We start from the raw sequence: 16,531 nt of genomic DNA, 5'->3' as shown, positions 1-16,531 counted from the left end.
TGTTACCTGGATGATGGCGGTGACTGCAGGCCGTGTGTTACCTGGATGATGGTGGTGACTGTAGACTGTGTGTTACCTGGATGATGGCGGTGACTGTAGACTGTGTGTTACCTGGATGATGGCGGTGACTGTAGACTGTGTGTTACCTGGATTATGGTGGTGACTGTAGACCGTGTGTTACCTGGATGATGGTGGTGACTGTAGGCCGTGTGTTACCTTGATGATGGCGGTGACTGTAGACTGTGTGTTACCTGGATGATGGTGGTAACTGTAGACCGTGTGTTACCTTGATGATGGTGGTGACTGTAGGCCGTGTGTTACCTGGATGATGGCGGTGACTGTAGGCCGTGTGTTACCTGGATGATGGCGGTGACTGTAGACCGTGTGTTACCTGGATGATGGCGGTGGCTGTAGACTGTGTGTTACCTGGATGATGGTGGTGACTGTATACCGTGTGTTACCTGGATGATGGCGGTGACTGTAGACTGTGTGTTACCTGGATGATGGCGGTGACTGTAGACCGTGTGTTACCTGGATGATGGCGGTGACTGTACACTGTGTGTTACCTGGATGATGGCGGTGACTGTAGACTGTGTGTTACCTGGATGATGGTGGTGACTGTAGACCGTGTGTTACCTGGATGATGGCGGTGACTGTAGGCCGTGTGTTACCTGGATTATGGCGGTGACTGTACACTTTGTGTTACCGGGATGATGGCGGTGACTGTAGGCCGTGTGTTACCTGGATTATGGAGGTGACTGTACACTGTGTGTTACCTGGATGATGGTGGTGACTGCAGGCCGTGTGTTACCTGGATGATGGTGGTGACTGCAGGCCGTGTGTTACCTGGATGATGGAGGTGACTGTAGACCGTGTGTTACCTGGATGATGGTGGTGACTGTAGGCCGTGTGTTACCTGGATGATGGTGGTGACTGCAGGCCGTGTGTTACCTGGATGATGGTGGTGACTGCAGGCCGTGTGTTACCTGGATGATGGCGGTGACTGTAGACCGTGTGTTACCTGGATGATGGAGGTGACTGTAGACGGTGTGTTACCTGGATGATGGCGGTGACTGTAGACTGTGTGTTACCTGGATGATGGCGGTGACTGTAGGCCGTGTGTTACCTGGATGATGGAGGTGACTGTACACTGTGTGTTACCTGGATGATGGCGGTGACTGTAGACCGTGTGTTACCTGGATGATGGAGGTGACTGTAGACTGTGTGTTACCTGGATGATGGTGGTGACTGCAGACTGTGTGTTACCTGGATGATGGCGGTGTCTGTAGACTGTGTGTTACCTGGATGATGGCGGTGACTGTACACTGTGTGTTACCTGGATGATGGCGGTGACTGTACACTGTGTGTTACCTGGATAATGGCGGTGACTGTAGACCGTGTTTTACCTGGATGATGGAGGTGACTGTAGACTGTGTGTTACCTGGATGATGGCGGTGACTGTAGACTGTGTGTTACCTGGATGATGGCGGTGTCTGTAGACTGTGTGTTACCTGGATGATGCCGGTGACTGTAGACTGTGTGTTACCTGGATGATGCCGGTGACTGTAGACTGTGTGTTACCTGGATGATTGTGGTGACTGCAGGCCGTGTGTTACCTGGATGATGGAGGTGACTGTAGACTGTGTGTTACCTGGATGATGGCGGTGACTGTAGACCGTGTATTACCTGGATGATGGTGGTGACTGTAGACTGTGTGTTACCTGGATGATGGCGGTGACTGTACACTGTGTGTTACCTGGATGATGGTGGTGACTGTAGACTGTGTGTTACCTGGATGATGGTGGTGACTGCTGGCCGTGTGTTACCTGGATGATGGCGGTGTCTGTAGACTGTGTGTTACCTGGATGATGGCGGTGACTGTAGACTGTGTGTTACCTGGATGATGGCGGTGACTGTAGGCCGTGTGTTACCTGGATGATGGTGGTGACTGTAGGCCGTGTGTTACCTGGATGATGGCGGTGACTGTAGACCGTGTGTTACCTGGATGATGGTGGTGACTGCAGGCCGTGTGTTACCTGGATGATGGCGGTGTCTGTAGACTGTGTGTTACCTGGATGATGGTGGTGACTGCAGGCCGTGTGTTACCTGGATGATGGCGGTGACTGTAGACCGTGTGTTACCTGGATGATGGTGGTGACTGTAGACTGTGTGTTACCTGGATGATGGAGGTGACTGTAGACCGTGTGTTACCTGGATGATGGAGGTGACGGCAGACTGTGTGTTACCTGGATGATGTAGGTGACTGTAGACCGTGTGTTACCTGGATGATGGCGGTGACTGTAGACTGTGTGTTACCTGGATGATGGTGGTGACTGTAGACTGTGTGTTACCTGGATGATGGAGGTGACTGTAGACCGTGTGTTACCTGGATGATGGAGGTGACGGCAGACTGTGTGTTACCTGGATGATGGCGGTGTCTGTAGACTGTGTGTTACCTGGATGATGCCGGTGACTGCAGGCCGTGTGTTACCTGGATGATGGCGGTGACTGTAGGCTGTGTGTTACCTGGATGATGGAGGTGACTGTAGACTGTGTGTTACCTGGATGATGGAGGTGACTGTAGACCGTGTGTTACCTGGATGATGGAGGTGACTGTAGACTGTGTGTTACCTGGATGATGGCGGTGTCTGTAGACTGTGTGTTACCTGGATGATGCCGGTGACTGCAGGCCGTGTGTTACCTGGATGATGGCGGTGACTGTAGGCTGTGTGTTACCTGGATGATGGAGGTGACTGTAGACCGTGTGTTACCTGGATGATGGTGGTGACTGTAGACTGTGTGATACCTGGATGATGGAGGTGACTGCAGGCCGTGTGTTACCTGGATGATGGAGGTGACTGCAGACTGTGTGTTACCTGGATGATGGAGGTGACTGTAGACTGTGTGTTACCTGGATGATGGCGGTGGCTGTAGACTGTGTGTTACCTGGATGATGGCGGTGACTGTACACTGTGTGTTACCTGGATGATGGCGGTGACTGTACACTGTGTGTTACCTGGATGATGGCGGTGGCTGTAGACCGTGTGTTACCTGGATGATGGAGGTGACTGCAGGCCGTGTGTTACCTGGATGATGGCGGTGGCTGTAGACTGTGTGTTACCTGGATGATGGAGGTGACTGTAGACTGTGTGTTACCTGGATGATGGCGGTGGCTGTAGACTGTGTGTTACCTGGATGATGGCGGTGGCTGTACACTGTGTGTTACCTGGATGATGGCGGTGGCTGTAGACTGTGTGTTACCTGGATGATGGCGGTGACTGTAGACTGTGTGTTGCCTGGATGATGGCGGTGACTGCAGGCCGTGTGTTACCTGGATGATGGTGGTGACTGTAGACTGTGTGTTACCTGGATGATGGCGGTGACTGTAGACTGTGTGTTACCTGGATGATGGCGGTGACTGCAGGCCGTGTGTTACCTGGATGATGGTGGTGACTGTACACTGTGTGTTACCTGGATGATGGCGGTGTCTGTAGACTGTGTGTTACCTGGATGATGGAGGTGACTGTAGACCGTGTGTTACCTGGATGATGGTGGTGACTGTAGGCCGTGTGTTACCTGGATGATGGTGGTGACTGTAGGCCGTGTGTTACCTGGATGATGGTGGTGACTGTAGGCCGTGTGTTACCTGGATGATGGTGGTGACTGTAGACTGTGTGTTACCTGGATGATGGTGGTGACTGTTGGCCGTGTGTTACCTGGATGATGGTGGTGACTGTAGGCCGTGTGTTACCTGGATGATGGTGGTGACTGTAGGCCGTGTGTTACCTGGATGATGGTGGTGACTGTAGGCCGTGTGTTACCTGGATGATGGTGGTGACTGTAGGCCGTGTGTTACCTGGATGATGGTGGTGACTGTAGACTGTGTGTTACCTGGATGATGGTGGTGACTGTAGGCCGTGTGTTACCTGGATGATGGTGGTGACTGTAGACTGTGTGTTACCTGGATGATGGCGGTGACTGTAGACTGTGTGTTACCTGGATGATGGCGGTGACTGCAGGCCGTGTGTTACCTGGATGATGGTGGTGACTGTACACTGTGTGTTACCTGGATGATGGCGGTGTCTGTAGACTGTGTGTTACCTGGATGATGGAGGTGGCTGTAGACTGTGTGTTACCTGGATGATGGCGGTGACTGTAGACCGTGTGTTACCTGGATGATGGTGGTGACTGTAGACCGTGTGTTACCTGGATGATGGTGGTGACTGTAGGCCGTGTGTTACCTGGATGATGGTGGTGACTGTAGGCCGTGTGTTACCTGGATGATGGTGGTGACTGTAGGCCGTGTGTTACCTGGATGATGGTGGTGACTGTAGGCCGTGTGTTACCTGGATGATGGTGGTGACTGTAGACTGTGTGTTACCTGGATGATGGTGGTGACTGTAGGCCGTGTGTTACCTGGATGATGGTGGTGACTGTAGGCCGTGTGTTACCTGGATGATGGTGGTGACTGTAGACCGTGTGTTACCTGGATGATGGTGGTGACTGTAGACTGTGTGTTACCTGGATGATGGTGGTGACTGTAGACCGTGTGTTACCTGGATGATGGAGGTGACTGTAGACTGTGTGTTACCTGGATGATGGCGGTGACTGTAGACTGTGTGTTACCTGGATGATGGTGGTGACTGCAGGCCGTGTGTTACCTGGATGATGGCGGTGACTGTAGACCGTGTGTTACCTGGATGATGGCGGTGACTGTAGACTGTGTGTTACCTGGATGATGGCGGTGACTGTAGACCGTGTGTTACCTGGATGATGGCGGTGACTGTAGACCGTGTGTTACCTGGATGATGGCGGTGACTGTAGACTGTGTGTTACCTGGATGATGGCGGTGACTGTAGACTGTGTGTTACCTGGATGATGGTGGTGACTGCAGGCCGTGTGTTACCTGGATGATGGCGGTGACTGCAGGCCGTGTGTTACCTGGATGATGGTGGTGACTGTAGACTGTGTGTTACCTGGATGATGGCGGTGACTGTAGACTGTGTGTTACCTGGATGATGGCGGTGACTGTAGACTGTGTGTTACCTGGATTATGGTGGTGACTGTAGACCGTGTGTTACCTGGATGATGGAGGTGACTGTAGACTGTGTGTTACCTGGATGATGGCGGTGACTGTAGACTGTGTGTTACCTGGATGATGGCGGTGACTGTAGACCGTGTGTTACCTGGATGATGGCGGTGACTGTAGACCGTGTGTTACCTGGATGATGGTGGTGATTGTAGACCGTGTGTTACCTGGATGATGGTGGTGACTGTAGACTGTGTGTTACCTGGATGATGGTGGTGACTGCAGGCCGTGTGTTACCTGGATGATGGCGGTGACTGTAGACCGTGTGTTACCTGGATGATGGCGGTGACTGTAGACTGTGTGTTACCTGGATGATGGCGGTGACTGTAGACCGTGTGTTACCTGGATGATGGCGGTGACTGTAGACCGTGTGTTACCTGGATGATGGCGGTGACTGTAGACTGTGTGTTACCTGGATGATGGCGGTGACTGTAGACTGTGTGTTACCTGGATGATGGTGGTGACTGCAGGCCGTGTGTTACCTGGATGATGGCGGTGACTGCAGGCCGTGTGTTACCTGGATGATGGTGGTGACTGTAGACTGTGTGTTACCTGGATGATGGCGGTGACTGTAGACTGTGTGTTACCTGGATGATGGCGGTGACTGTAGACTGTGTGTTACCTGGATTATGGTGGTGACTGTAGACCGTGTGTTACCTGGATGATGGAGGTGACTGTAGACTGTGTGTTACCTGGATGATGGCGGTGACTGTAGACTGTGTGTTACCTGGATGATGGCGGTGACTGTAGACCGTGTGTTACCTGGATGATGGCGGTGACTGTAGACCGTGTGTTACCTGGATGATGGTGGTGATTGTAGACTGTGTGTTACCTGGATTATGGTGGTGACTGTAGACCGTGTGTTACCTGGATGATGGAGGTGACTGTAGACTGTGTGTTACCTGGATGATGGCGGTGAGTGTAGACCGTGTGTTACCTGGATGATGGCGGTGACTGTAGACCGTGTGTTACCTGGATGATGGCGGTGACTGCAGGCCGTGTGTTACCTGGATGATGGCGGTGACTGTAGACTGTGTGTTACCTGGATGATGGCGGTGACTGTAGGCCGTGTGTTACCTGGATGATGGTGGTGACTGTAGACCGTGTGTTACCTGGATGATGGCGGTGACTGTAGACCGTGTGTTACCTGGATGATGACGGTGACTGCAGGCCGTGTGTTACCTGGATGATGGTGGTGACTGTAGACCGTGTGTTACCTGGATGATGGCGGTGACTGTAGACCGTGTGTTACCTGGATAATGGTGGTGACTGTAGACTGTGTGTTACCTGGATGATGGTGGTGACTGTCATTCATTCCACATGAATTAGGTCTCAAAGCAGTGAGGTCATCCTCATCAAACCCGCACAAGACACATAACAGGGTGTGCATTGGGGAGCGCCTGTGCCCAGCCATGCTAATCCGGGGGGAACGTAACTGCAGACACGGGGTCTCGCTGCATGGACAACATATTTATCACCTGGGAGGGGAGCTCCGGGGGAAGACCTTAATCCTGACAGTTTGAGCCTCCGCTCCTGAGACGTCACAGCTACAATATACCGTATACAGAAAGCCCTAGAGGATATAGGGAGGACCTCTCAGAGGACAGCCGCTTCCATGGTGTTCTCCTGCAGGAATGACTGCCGAGAGATCTTTCTTATGGAGACTGCCCTGGAGTCTGTGCTCATCTGACAAGTTTATTTCTTTGGTTTGCGCAATAGGTGAATAATTATGAAACACAACTTGTAGGCATGGAGGAGGTAGTATTGTTTGAAAGACATAGGAAATGCCTGACAATAGGTCAAGGTGCAAGGAAGCAGGGGAGCAAGGAAGCAGGGGAGCAAGGAAGCAGGGTGGGGAAGGGGAGCAGGGGAGCAAGGAAGCAGGGAAGAAGGGTGGGGAAGGGGAGCAGGGGCTCAAGGCAGCAGGAAAGCAGGGTGGGGAAGGGGAGCAGGGGCTCAAGGCAGCACGGAAGCATGGAAGCAGGGTGGGGAAGGGGAGCAGGGGCTCAAGGAAGCAGGGAAGCAAGGAAGCAGGGAAGCATGGAAGCAGGGTGGGGAAGGGGAGCAGGGGAGCAAGGAAGCAGGGAAGCAGTGAAGCAGCGGAGCAAGGAAGCAGGGAAGCAGGGTGGGGAAGGGGAGCAGGGGCTCAAGGAAGCAGGGAAGCATGGAAGCAGGGTGGGGAAGGGGAGCAGGGGCTCAAGGCAGCAGGGAAGCATGGAAGCAGGGTGGGGAAGGGGAGCAAGGAAGCAGGGTGGGGAAGGGGAGCAGGGGCTCAAGGAAGCAGGGAAGCATGGAAGCAGGGTGGGGAAGGGGAGCAGGGGCTCAAGGCAGCAGGGAAGCAAGGAAGCAGGGAAGCATGGAAGCAGGGTGGGGAAGGGGAGCAGGGAAGCAAGGAAGCAGGGAAGCAGGGTGGGGGAGGGGAGCAGGGAAGCAAGGAAGCAGGGTGGGGAAGGGGAGCAGGGAAGCAAGGAAGCAGGGGAGCAGTGAAGCAGGGGAGCAAGGAAGCAGGGGAGCAGGGTGGGGAAGGGGAGCAGGGAAGCAAGGAAGCAGGGTGGGGAAGGGGAGCAGGGAAGCAAGGAAGCAGGGGAGCAGTGAAGCAGGGGAGCAGTGAAGCAGGGGAGCAAGGAAGCAGGGGAGCACGGTGGGGCAGGGGAGCAGGGTGGGGAAGGGGAGCAGGGGCTCAAGGCAGCATGGAAGCAGGGTGGGGAAGGGGAGAAGGGGAGCAAGGAAGCAGGGAAGCAGGGGGAAAAGTCTACAGGTAACGAGATGACAAGACCCGGACATGTCGGCATATCTTGACCTGGATACATCGGTTTTCTTTTTCTGATTGTCAGCTCTTTGACACACTGATCGCTAGTTTTTTAGGCAAAGGCTAATAGTGTATTCCAGCCACCCTTCCCACTGTGTCAGGGGTAACATACCTCAGACTGCCTCCTGGTACCCCCATATTACGCGGGTATCTCCTGGTTATTACATTACAACGTCCCTCACTCTTCTTACCTCCTTCTACAACATCCAGGGCCCGGTACATCCTGGATCTCACGCCTGGTGAACACGCGGTCCTCCGGGCCAGATCAGTGCTCCTATGGGACGGGGGTCCTGTACACATGAGCTTTAATCTATCTATCTATCTATCTCCTATCTATCTCCTATCTATCTATCTCCTATCTATCTATCTATCTATCTATCTATCTATCTATCTATCTCCTATCTATCTATCTATCTTCTATCTATCTATCTATCTATCTATCTATCTATCTATCTATCTATCTCCTATCTATGTATCTATCTATCTATATATCTCCTATCTATCTATCTATCTCCTATCTATCTATCTATCTCTTATCTATCTCCTATCTATCTATCTATATATCTCCTATCTATCTCCTATCTATCTCCTATCTATCTATCTATCTATCTATCTATCTATCTCTTATCTATCTCCTATCTATCTATCTATCTGTCGATCTATCTCCTATCTATCTATCTATCTATCTATCTATTTATCTATCTATCTATCTATCTATCTCCTATCTATCTATCTATCTATCTATCTATCTATCTATCTGTCGATCTATCTCCTATCTATCTATCTATCTATCTATCTATCTATCTCCTATCTATCTATCTATCTATCTATCTATCTATCTATCTCCTATCTATCTATCTATCTCCTATCTATCTCCTATCTATCTATCTATCTCCTATCTATCTATCTCCTATCTATCTATCTCCTATCTATCTCTTATCTATCTGTCTATCTATCTATCTATCTATCTCTTATCTATCTATCTATCTATCTCCTATCTATCTATCTATCTATCTATCTATCTATCTATCTATCTATCTATCTATCTATCTATCTGTCTATCTGTCTATCTATCTATCTATCTATCTATCTATCTATCTATCTATCTATCTATCTATCTATCTATCTATCTATCTATCTATCTATCTATCTCCTATCTGTGTTATATCTATCTATCTCCTATCTATATATCTATCTCCTATCTATCTCCTATCTATCTATCTCCTATCTATCTATCTATCTATCACCCGTTTTCTGGTGATTTTGCGCTGGACAGAACGTCTTTGGATCTTGCACTTGTTGCCTGCACCAGTTTTGTGTTGTCCTGCTCTGTGTCCGCCTCACCACCTAATTCTGCACCTAAAGGGGCTCCCGATGCAGACCTGGATTATGCGCCACTTTTATTACTGTGCCTCATCAGAAATGTCGTGCGCCCTTTAAACTGAGTGCCCCAAAAACTGGTGCCCTAAGTGTAAGCGCGATGCGCGCATGCGGGGGGTGGCGGAGTTATGAAGGGCCCCTGTGATCCCCCGCACCTTGCACATAGTGCCCAGAGCCGCCGGTGTCATACGGGCCGGTCATGGAGCCGGCTGCGCTGCTCATCGAGCCAGTAACCTAAAGATGGTAACCATAAGGACATCTTCATAGGGGAGACACCGATGTGGCCAGGAGCCTCTGATTCCCTACTTCCATCGCAGACCTCTACATAGAGATGACAGATGAGACATGATTTATCGGTTCCTTCCATTAATAATTGTCTCTTTTACCAGAAATATCGGTACCAGGACGATGACTCCCCTCCCCTGGAGCACAGCCCGGCACATCTGGCCAACACCATGAAGGCTCCGGAGCTGGTACATGTGTCCGAGAAGAACCTCTCACAGATAGAGAATGTACATGGCTACGTCTCCCATTCACACATCTCCCCTCTGAAGGTAAGTGGCTCCAGTACTGCCATACCCAAAGCTAAAGTGTCTGCTCTACAGGACTATTATAAGTCCAGAATAATTATAGCGATAAAACGTGGTGTATACAACTAATATTCTGTGGATATAGGGGCGGTGCCTGGCGTATAGGATGGCTATAGGGGCGGTGCCTGGCGTATAGGATGGCTATAGGGGCGGTGTCTGGCGTATAGGATGGCTATAGGGGCAGTGTCTGGCGTATAGGATGGATATAGGGGCGGTGTCTGGCGTATAGGATGGATATAGGTGCGGTGTCTGGCGTATAGGATGGATATAGGAGCGGTGTCTGGTGTATAGGATGGATATAGGGGCGGTGTCTGGCGTATAGGATGGATATAGGAGCGGTGTCTGGTGTATAGGATGGATATAGGGGCGGTGTCTGGTGTATAGGATGGATATAGGTGCGGTGTCTGGCGTATAGGATGGATATAGGGGCGGTGTCTGGCGTATAGGATGGATATAGGAGCGGTGTCTGGTGTATAGGATGGATATAGGGGCGGTGTCTGGTGTATAGGATGGATATAGGGGCGGTGTCTGGCGTATAGGATGGATATAGGTGCGGTGTCTGGCGTATAGGATGGATATAGGTGCGGTGTCTGGCGTATAGGATGGATATAGGGGCGGTGTCTGGCGTATAGGATGGATATAGGGGCGGTGTCTGGCGTATAGGATGGCTATAGGGGCGGTGCCTGGCGTATAGGATGGCTATAGGGGCGGTGCCTGGCGTATAGGATGGCTATAGGGGCGGTGTCTGGCGTATAGGATGGATATAGGGGCGGTGTCTGGCATATAGGATGGATATAGGGGCGGTGTCTGGCGTATAGGATGGATATAGGGGCGGTGTCTGGCGTATAGGATGTATATAGGGGCGGTGTCTGGCATATAGGATGGATATAGGGGCGGTGTCTGGCGTATAGGATGGCTATAGGGGCGGTGTCTGGCGTATAGGATGTATATAGGGGCGGTGTCTGGCATATAGGATGGATATAGGGGCGGTGTCTGGCGTATAGGATGGATATAGGGGCGGTGTCTGGCGTATAGGATGGATATAGGGGCGGTGTCTGGCGTATAGGATGGATATAGGGGCGGTGTCTGGCGTATAGGATGGCTGTAGGGGTGGTGTCTGGTGTATAGGATGGTGTGTGCGCCGGCTTCGGATGTTTTGAAGGGTCAGCGCACCGCTGATTGGTGCAGGCCATTCCAGGATAGGGTTAAAAGCCGGCCTCTCCCAGCATTCCCTACCGGATCGTCCTGCTCTATGCCGGTGAGAAAGCTCGTGTCCTTGCCTTGTGCCTGTCTACTGATTTCCCGTTGTTCTGTATGTGACTTTGATCCTATTCCGCCTGCCCTGACCTGTTGCTTCGTCCCTGACTCTGATCCCGAGCTGCCGGTCCTGCCTAAAGTCTGTGTAACTCGCCACGGCTGCCACTCTGAACAACCTGGTGGTACCACACCGCAGCAAGTCCAACGTTGGCGGGCTCCACTACCCCTGGAGCCTGACAGTAAGATCCGGCCATGGATCCCGCCAAGGTTCCGCTTCTTGGTTCAGCAGTCCCAGCAGATTGCCGTGCAGGGTCAACCGCTCAGACTTGTTACCGCCATGCTGCAGCAGATGATGGCTACTCGGCAGTAACGCCGGCTCCCTGCGACTTCTTCTGCTGCTCCGGTTTGCCTGCCTGCCGCTGAACCCAGGTTGAGACTATACATGCCATGAAAGTATGATGGGGACCCCAAGTTGTGCAGGGCTTTATCACCCAGTGTTCCCTGCACATCGGGCTTATGCCGACCCAGTTGATCTCGGAACGCTCTAAGTTGGCATTTATCATCTGCCTCCTCTACGGGAAAGCCCTGGCATGGGCTACTCCCCTCTGGGATAGAAACAGGACATCGCCTCTTTCTTCACTAAGCTACGGTCCCTCTTAGGGGAACCTGCACGGGCGTCTTCAGCTTAGGCCGCACTGCTGAACCTGCGACCAGGGGACTCATCCATTGGTGACTATAAAGTTCGGTTCCACACTTTGGCCTCTGAGCTAGCCTGATACTAAGCAGCCCTGATTGCGACCTTTAAGAAGGGACTTTCGAGACAAGTTAAAGACATGCTGTCTGCACGTGACCTGCCGTCTACTCTGAGAGGTCTCATCTCTCTGGCCACTCGGATAGATATCCAGTTTATGGAGCGCTCTGAGGAACGTCTCGAACAGGTGCAAGTCCGGGTCCGAGGTTTGCCGTGCCTGGCTCCAGCCTTCCAAAGACCGCTTCAGCCTCCGGCTGTGTCCGCTGCAGATGAACCGATGCAGGTGGATAGAGCTTTGCTTTCTCCCCAGGAACGGTCCAGGCAAAGTCAGGAGGATCTCTTGTGCCAGTCCTGAACATTTCCTTGGGGCTTGTCCTGTCTGTCCTCAGCTTCCAGGAAACGCCCACAGCTAGGGTTCATGGGAGAAGGGTCCCTACGTGAGAGCAAAGCTTCTCCACACCTAAACATTCCCGTGCTCCTCAGCTTCCAGGAAACGCCCACAGCTAGGGTTCTAGGGAGAAGCGTCCCTACGTGAGAGCAAAGCTTCTCCACACCTAAACATTTCCGTGCTCCTCAGCTTCCAGGAAACGCCCACAGCTAGGGTTCTAGGGAGAAGCGTCCCTACATGAGAGCAAAGCTTCTCCACACCTAAACATTCCCGTGCTCCTCAGCTTACAGGAAACGCCCACAGCTAGGGTTCTAGGGAGAAGCGTCCCTACGTGAGAGCAAAGCTTCTCCACACCTAAACATTTCCGTGCTCCTCAGCTTCCAGGAAACGCCCACAGCTAGGGTTCATGGGAGAAGGGTCCCTACATGAGAGCAAAGCTTCTCCACACCTAAACATTCCCGTGCTCCTCAGCTTCCAGGAAACGCCCACAGCAAGGGTTCATGGGAGAAGGGTCCCTACGTGAGAGCAAAGCTTCTCCACACCTAAACATTCCCGTGCTCCTCAGCTTCCAGGAAACGCCCACAGCTAGGGTTCTAGGGAGAAGCGTCCCTACGTGAGAGCAAAGCTTCTCCACACCTAAACATTCCCGTGCTCCTCAGCTTCCAGGAAACGCCCACAGCTAGGGTTCTAGGGAGAAGGGTCCCTACGTGAGAGCAAAGCTTCTCCACACCTAAACATTCCCGTGCTCCTCAGCTTCCAGGAAACGCCCACAGCTAGGGTTCTAGGGAGAAGGGTCCCTACGTGAGAGCAAAGCTTCTCCACACCTAAACATTCCCGTGCTCCTCAGCTTCCAGGAAACGCCCACAGCTAGGGTTCATGGGAGAAGGGTCCCTACGTGAGAACAAAGCTTCTCCACTCCTAAACATTCCCGTGCTCCTCAGCTTCCAGGAAACGCCCACAGCTAGGGTTCTAGGGAGAAGGGTCCCTACGTGAGAGCAAAGCTTCTCCACACCTAAACATTCCCGTGCTCCTCAGCTTCCAGGAAACGCCCACAGCTAGGGTTCATGGGAGAAGGGTCCCTACGTGAGAACAAAGCTTCTCCACACCTAAACATTCCCGTGCTCCTCAGCTTCCAGGAAACACCCACAGCTAGGGTTCATGGGAGAAGGGTCCCTACGTGAGAACAAAGCTTCTCCACACCTAAACATTCCCGTGCTCCTCAGCTTCCAGGAAACGCCCACAGCTAGGGTTCATGGGAGAAGCGTCCCTACGTGAGAGCAAAGCTTCTCCACACCTAAACATTCCCGTGCTCCTCAGCTTCCAGGAAACGCCCACAGCTAGGGTTCATGGGAGAAGCGTCCCTACATGAGAGCAAAGCTTCTCCACACCTAAACATTCCCGTGCTCCTCAGCTTCCAGGAAACGCCCACAGCTAGGGTTCATAGGAGAAGCGTCCCTACGTGAGAGCAAAGCTTCTCCACACCTAAACATTCCCATGCTCCTCAGCTTCCAGGAAACGCCCACAGCTAGGGTTCATGGGAGAAGCGTCCCTACGTGAGAGCAAAGCTTCTCCACACCTAAACATTCCCGTGCTCCTCAGCTTCCAGGAAACGCCCACAGCTAGGGTTCATGGGAGAAGCGTCCCTACGTGAGAGCAAAGCATCTCCACACCTAAACATTCCCGTGCTCCTCAGCTTCCAGGAAACGCTCACAGCAAGGGTTCATGGGAGAAGCGTCCCTACATGAGAGCGAAGCTTCTCCACACCTAAACATTCCCGTGCTCCTCGGCTTCCAGGAAACACCCACAGCAAGGGTTCATGGGAGAAGCGTCCCTACATGAGAGCAAAGCTTCTCCACACCTAAACATTCCCGTGCTCCTCAGCTTCCAGGAAACGGCCACAGCTAGGGTTCATGGGAGAAGCGTCCCTACGTGAGAGCAAAGCTTCTCCACACCTAAACATTCCCGTGCTCCTCAGCTTCCAGGAAACGCCCACAGCTAGGGTTCATGGGAGAAGCGTCCCTACGTGAGAGCAAAGTATCTCCACACCTAAACATTCCCGTGCTCCTCAGCTTCCAGGAAACGCCCACAGCAAGGGTTCATGGGAGAAGCGTCCCTACATGAGAGCGAAGCTTCTCCACACCTAAACATTCCCGTGCTCCTCAGCTTCCAGGAAACGGCCACAGCTAGGGTTCATGGGAGAAGCGTCCCTACGTGAGAGCAAAGCTTCTCCACACCTAAACATTCCAGTGCTCCTCAGCTTCCAGGAAACGCCCACAGCTAGGGTTCATGGGAGAAGGGTCCCTACGTGAGAGCAAAGCATCTCCACACCTAAACATTCCCGTGCTCCTCAGCTTCCAGGAAACGCCCACAGCTAGGGTTCATGGGAGAAGGGTCCCTACGTGAGAGCAAAGCTTCTCCACACCTAAACATTCCCGTGCTCCTCAGCTTCGAGGAAACGCCCACAGCTATGTTCATGGGAGAAGCGTCCCTACGTGAGAGCAAAGCTTCTCCACACCTAAACATTCCCGTGCTCCTCAGCTTCCAGGAAACGCCCACAGCTAGGGTTCTAGGGAGAAGCGTCCCTACGTGAGAGCAAAGCATCTCCACACCTAAACATTCCCGTGCTCCTCAGCTTCCAGGAAACACCCACAGCTAGGGTTCATGGGAGAAAGGTCCCTACGTGAGAGCAAAGCTTCTCCACACCTAAACATTCCCGTGCTCTTCAGCTTCCAGGAAACGCCCACAGCAAGGGTTCATGGGAGAAGCGTCCCTACGTGAGAGCAAAGCATCTCCGCGCCTAAACATTCCCGTGCTCCTCAGCTTCCAGGAAACGCCCACAGCTAGGGTTCATGGGAGAAGGGTCCCTACGTGAGAGCAAAGCTTCTCCACACCTAAACATTCCCGTGCTCCTCAGCTTCCAGGAAACGCCGACAGCTAGGGTTCATGGGAGAAGCGTCCCTACATGAGAGCAAAGCTTCTCCACACCTAAACATTCCCGTGCTCCTCAGCTTCCAGGAAACGCCCACAGCTAGGGTTCATGGGAGAAGCGTCCCTACGTGAGAGCAAAGCTTCTCCACACCTAAACATTCCCATGCTCCTCAGCTTCCAGGAAACGGCCACAGCTAGGGTTCATGGGAGAAGGGTCCCTACGTGAGAGCGAAGCTTCTCCACACCTAAACATTCCCGTGCTCCTCAGCTTCCAGGAAACGCCGACAGCTAGGGTTCATGGGAGAAGGGTCCCTACGTGAGAGCAAAGCTTCTCCACACCTAAACATTCCCGTGCTCCTCAGCTTCCAGGAAACGCCGACAGCTAGGGTTCATGGGAGAAGGGTCCCTACGTGAGAGCAAAGCTTCTCCACACCTAAACATTCCCGTGCTCCTCAGCTTCCAGGAAACGGCCACAGCTAGGGTTCATGGGAGAAGGGTCCCTACGTGAGAGCAAAGCTTCTCCGCGCCTAAACATTCCCGTGCTCCTCGGCTTCCAGGAAACACCCACAGCTAGGGTTCATGGGAGAAGGGTCCCTACGTGAGAGCAAAGCTTCTCCACACCTAAACATTCCCATGCTCCTCAGCTTCCAGGAAACACCCACAGCTAGGGTTCTAGGGAGAAGCGTCCCTACGTGAGAGCAAAGCTTCTCCACACCTAAACATTCCCGTGCTCCTCAGCTTTGGCACAGGTAGCCAGTTTAAGGTTTCTGCCTTCTTAGACTCTGGTTGTTCGGGAAACATTATGGATGCCGCTCTGGTCTCTGAGCATCACGTCCCTGTGGTCTGCCTCGATAATCCCCTGGTCATCTCCTCGGGCAGTGGCCAAATCCTTTTCGATCCAGTCCGGTACCGTAAAGAGCCTATGATCCCGCAAGTCAGAGCTCTACATAAAGAGGGACAGTCTTTCTATGTGCTGCCTCGCTCCATCTCGTCCCTCCTGTTAGGACTTCCATGGTTGCCAGTCCATGCACCTGTCCATCACTAGAAGACGGGGGAGATTCTTCGTTGGGGATCTGATCTGTATGATGGTTCATCATCCAGTCCCTGTCGTGGTCTCTTCCGTGGTCTCCCAATCTCTGGAGGGTGTCCCAGCTTCTCATCAAGACTTTGCTGTTGTCTTTTTGAAGAAGCAAGCAGAGATTTTGCCACCGCAGTGTCCTTACCACTGCCCTAGTGACACGCTGGCGGATATGTCTCCTCCTTGGGGTTAGCAATGTCAGACTACATCAAAGAGAACCTGCAGAGGGGGTTCATACGTAAAACCCTCCTCTCCGGCTGG

The 16,531-nt window shown here is 52.6% G+C and overlaps 1 protein-coding gene across 1 annotated transcript in view; it reads left to right on the top strand.

Annotated features, from left to right (window-relative positions):
- LOC140128823 (disks large homolog 1-like) overlaps positions 1-9,937 on the top strand; it is a 95,987-nt gene extending 86,050 nt beyond the window's left edge. Inside the window, exon 4 of the mRNA XM_072150526.1 lies at positions 9,668-9,937. Within this exon, the coding sequence (XP_072006627.1) occupies positions 9,668-9,937 (270 nt within the window). The remainder of the gene's footprint in view (positions 1-9,667) is intronic.
- The last annotated feature ends 6,594 nt before the right edge of the window (positions 9,938-16,531 follow it).

This window comes from Engystomops pustulosus, chromosome 4 (assembly GCF_040894005.1).
Source record: "Engystomops pustulosus chromosome 4, aEngPut4.maternal, whole genome shotgun sequence".
NCBI lineage: Eukaryota > Metazoa > Chordata > Amphibia > Anura > Leptodactylidae > Engystomops > Engystomops pustulosus.
The sequence above is the reverse complement of the archived record's forward strand: the minus strand, read 5'-3'. Positions and strand labels throughout refer to the sequence as shown.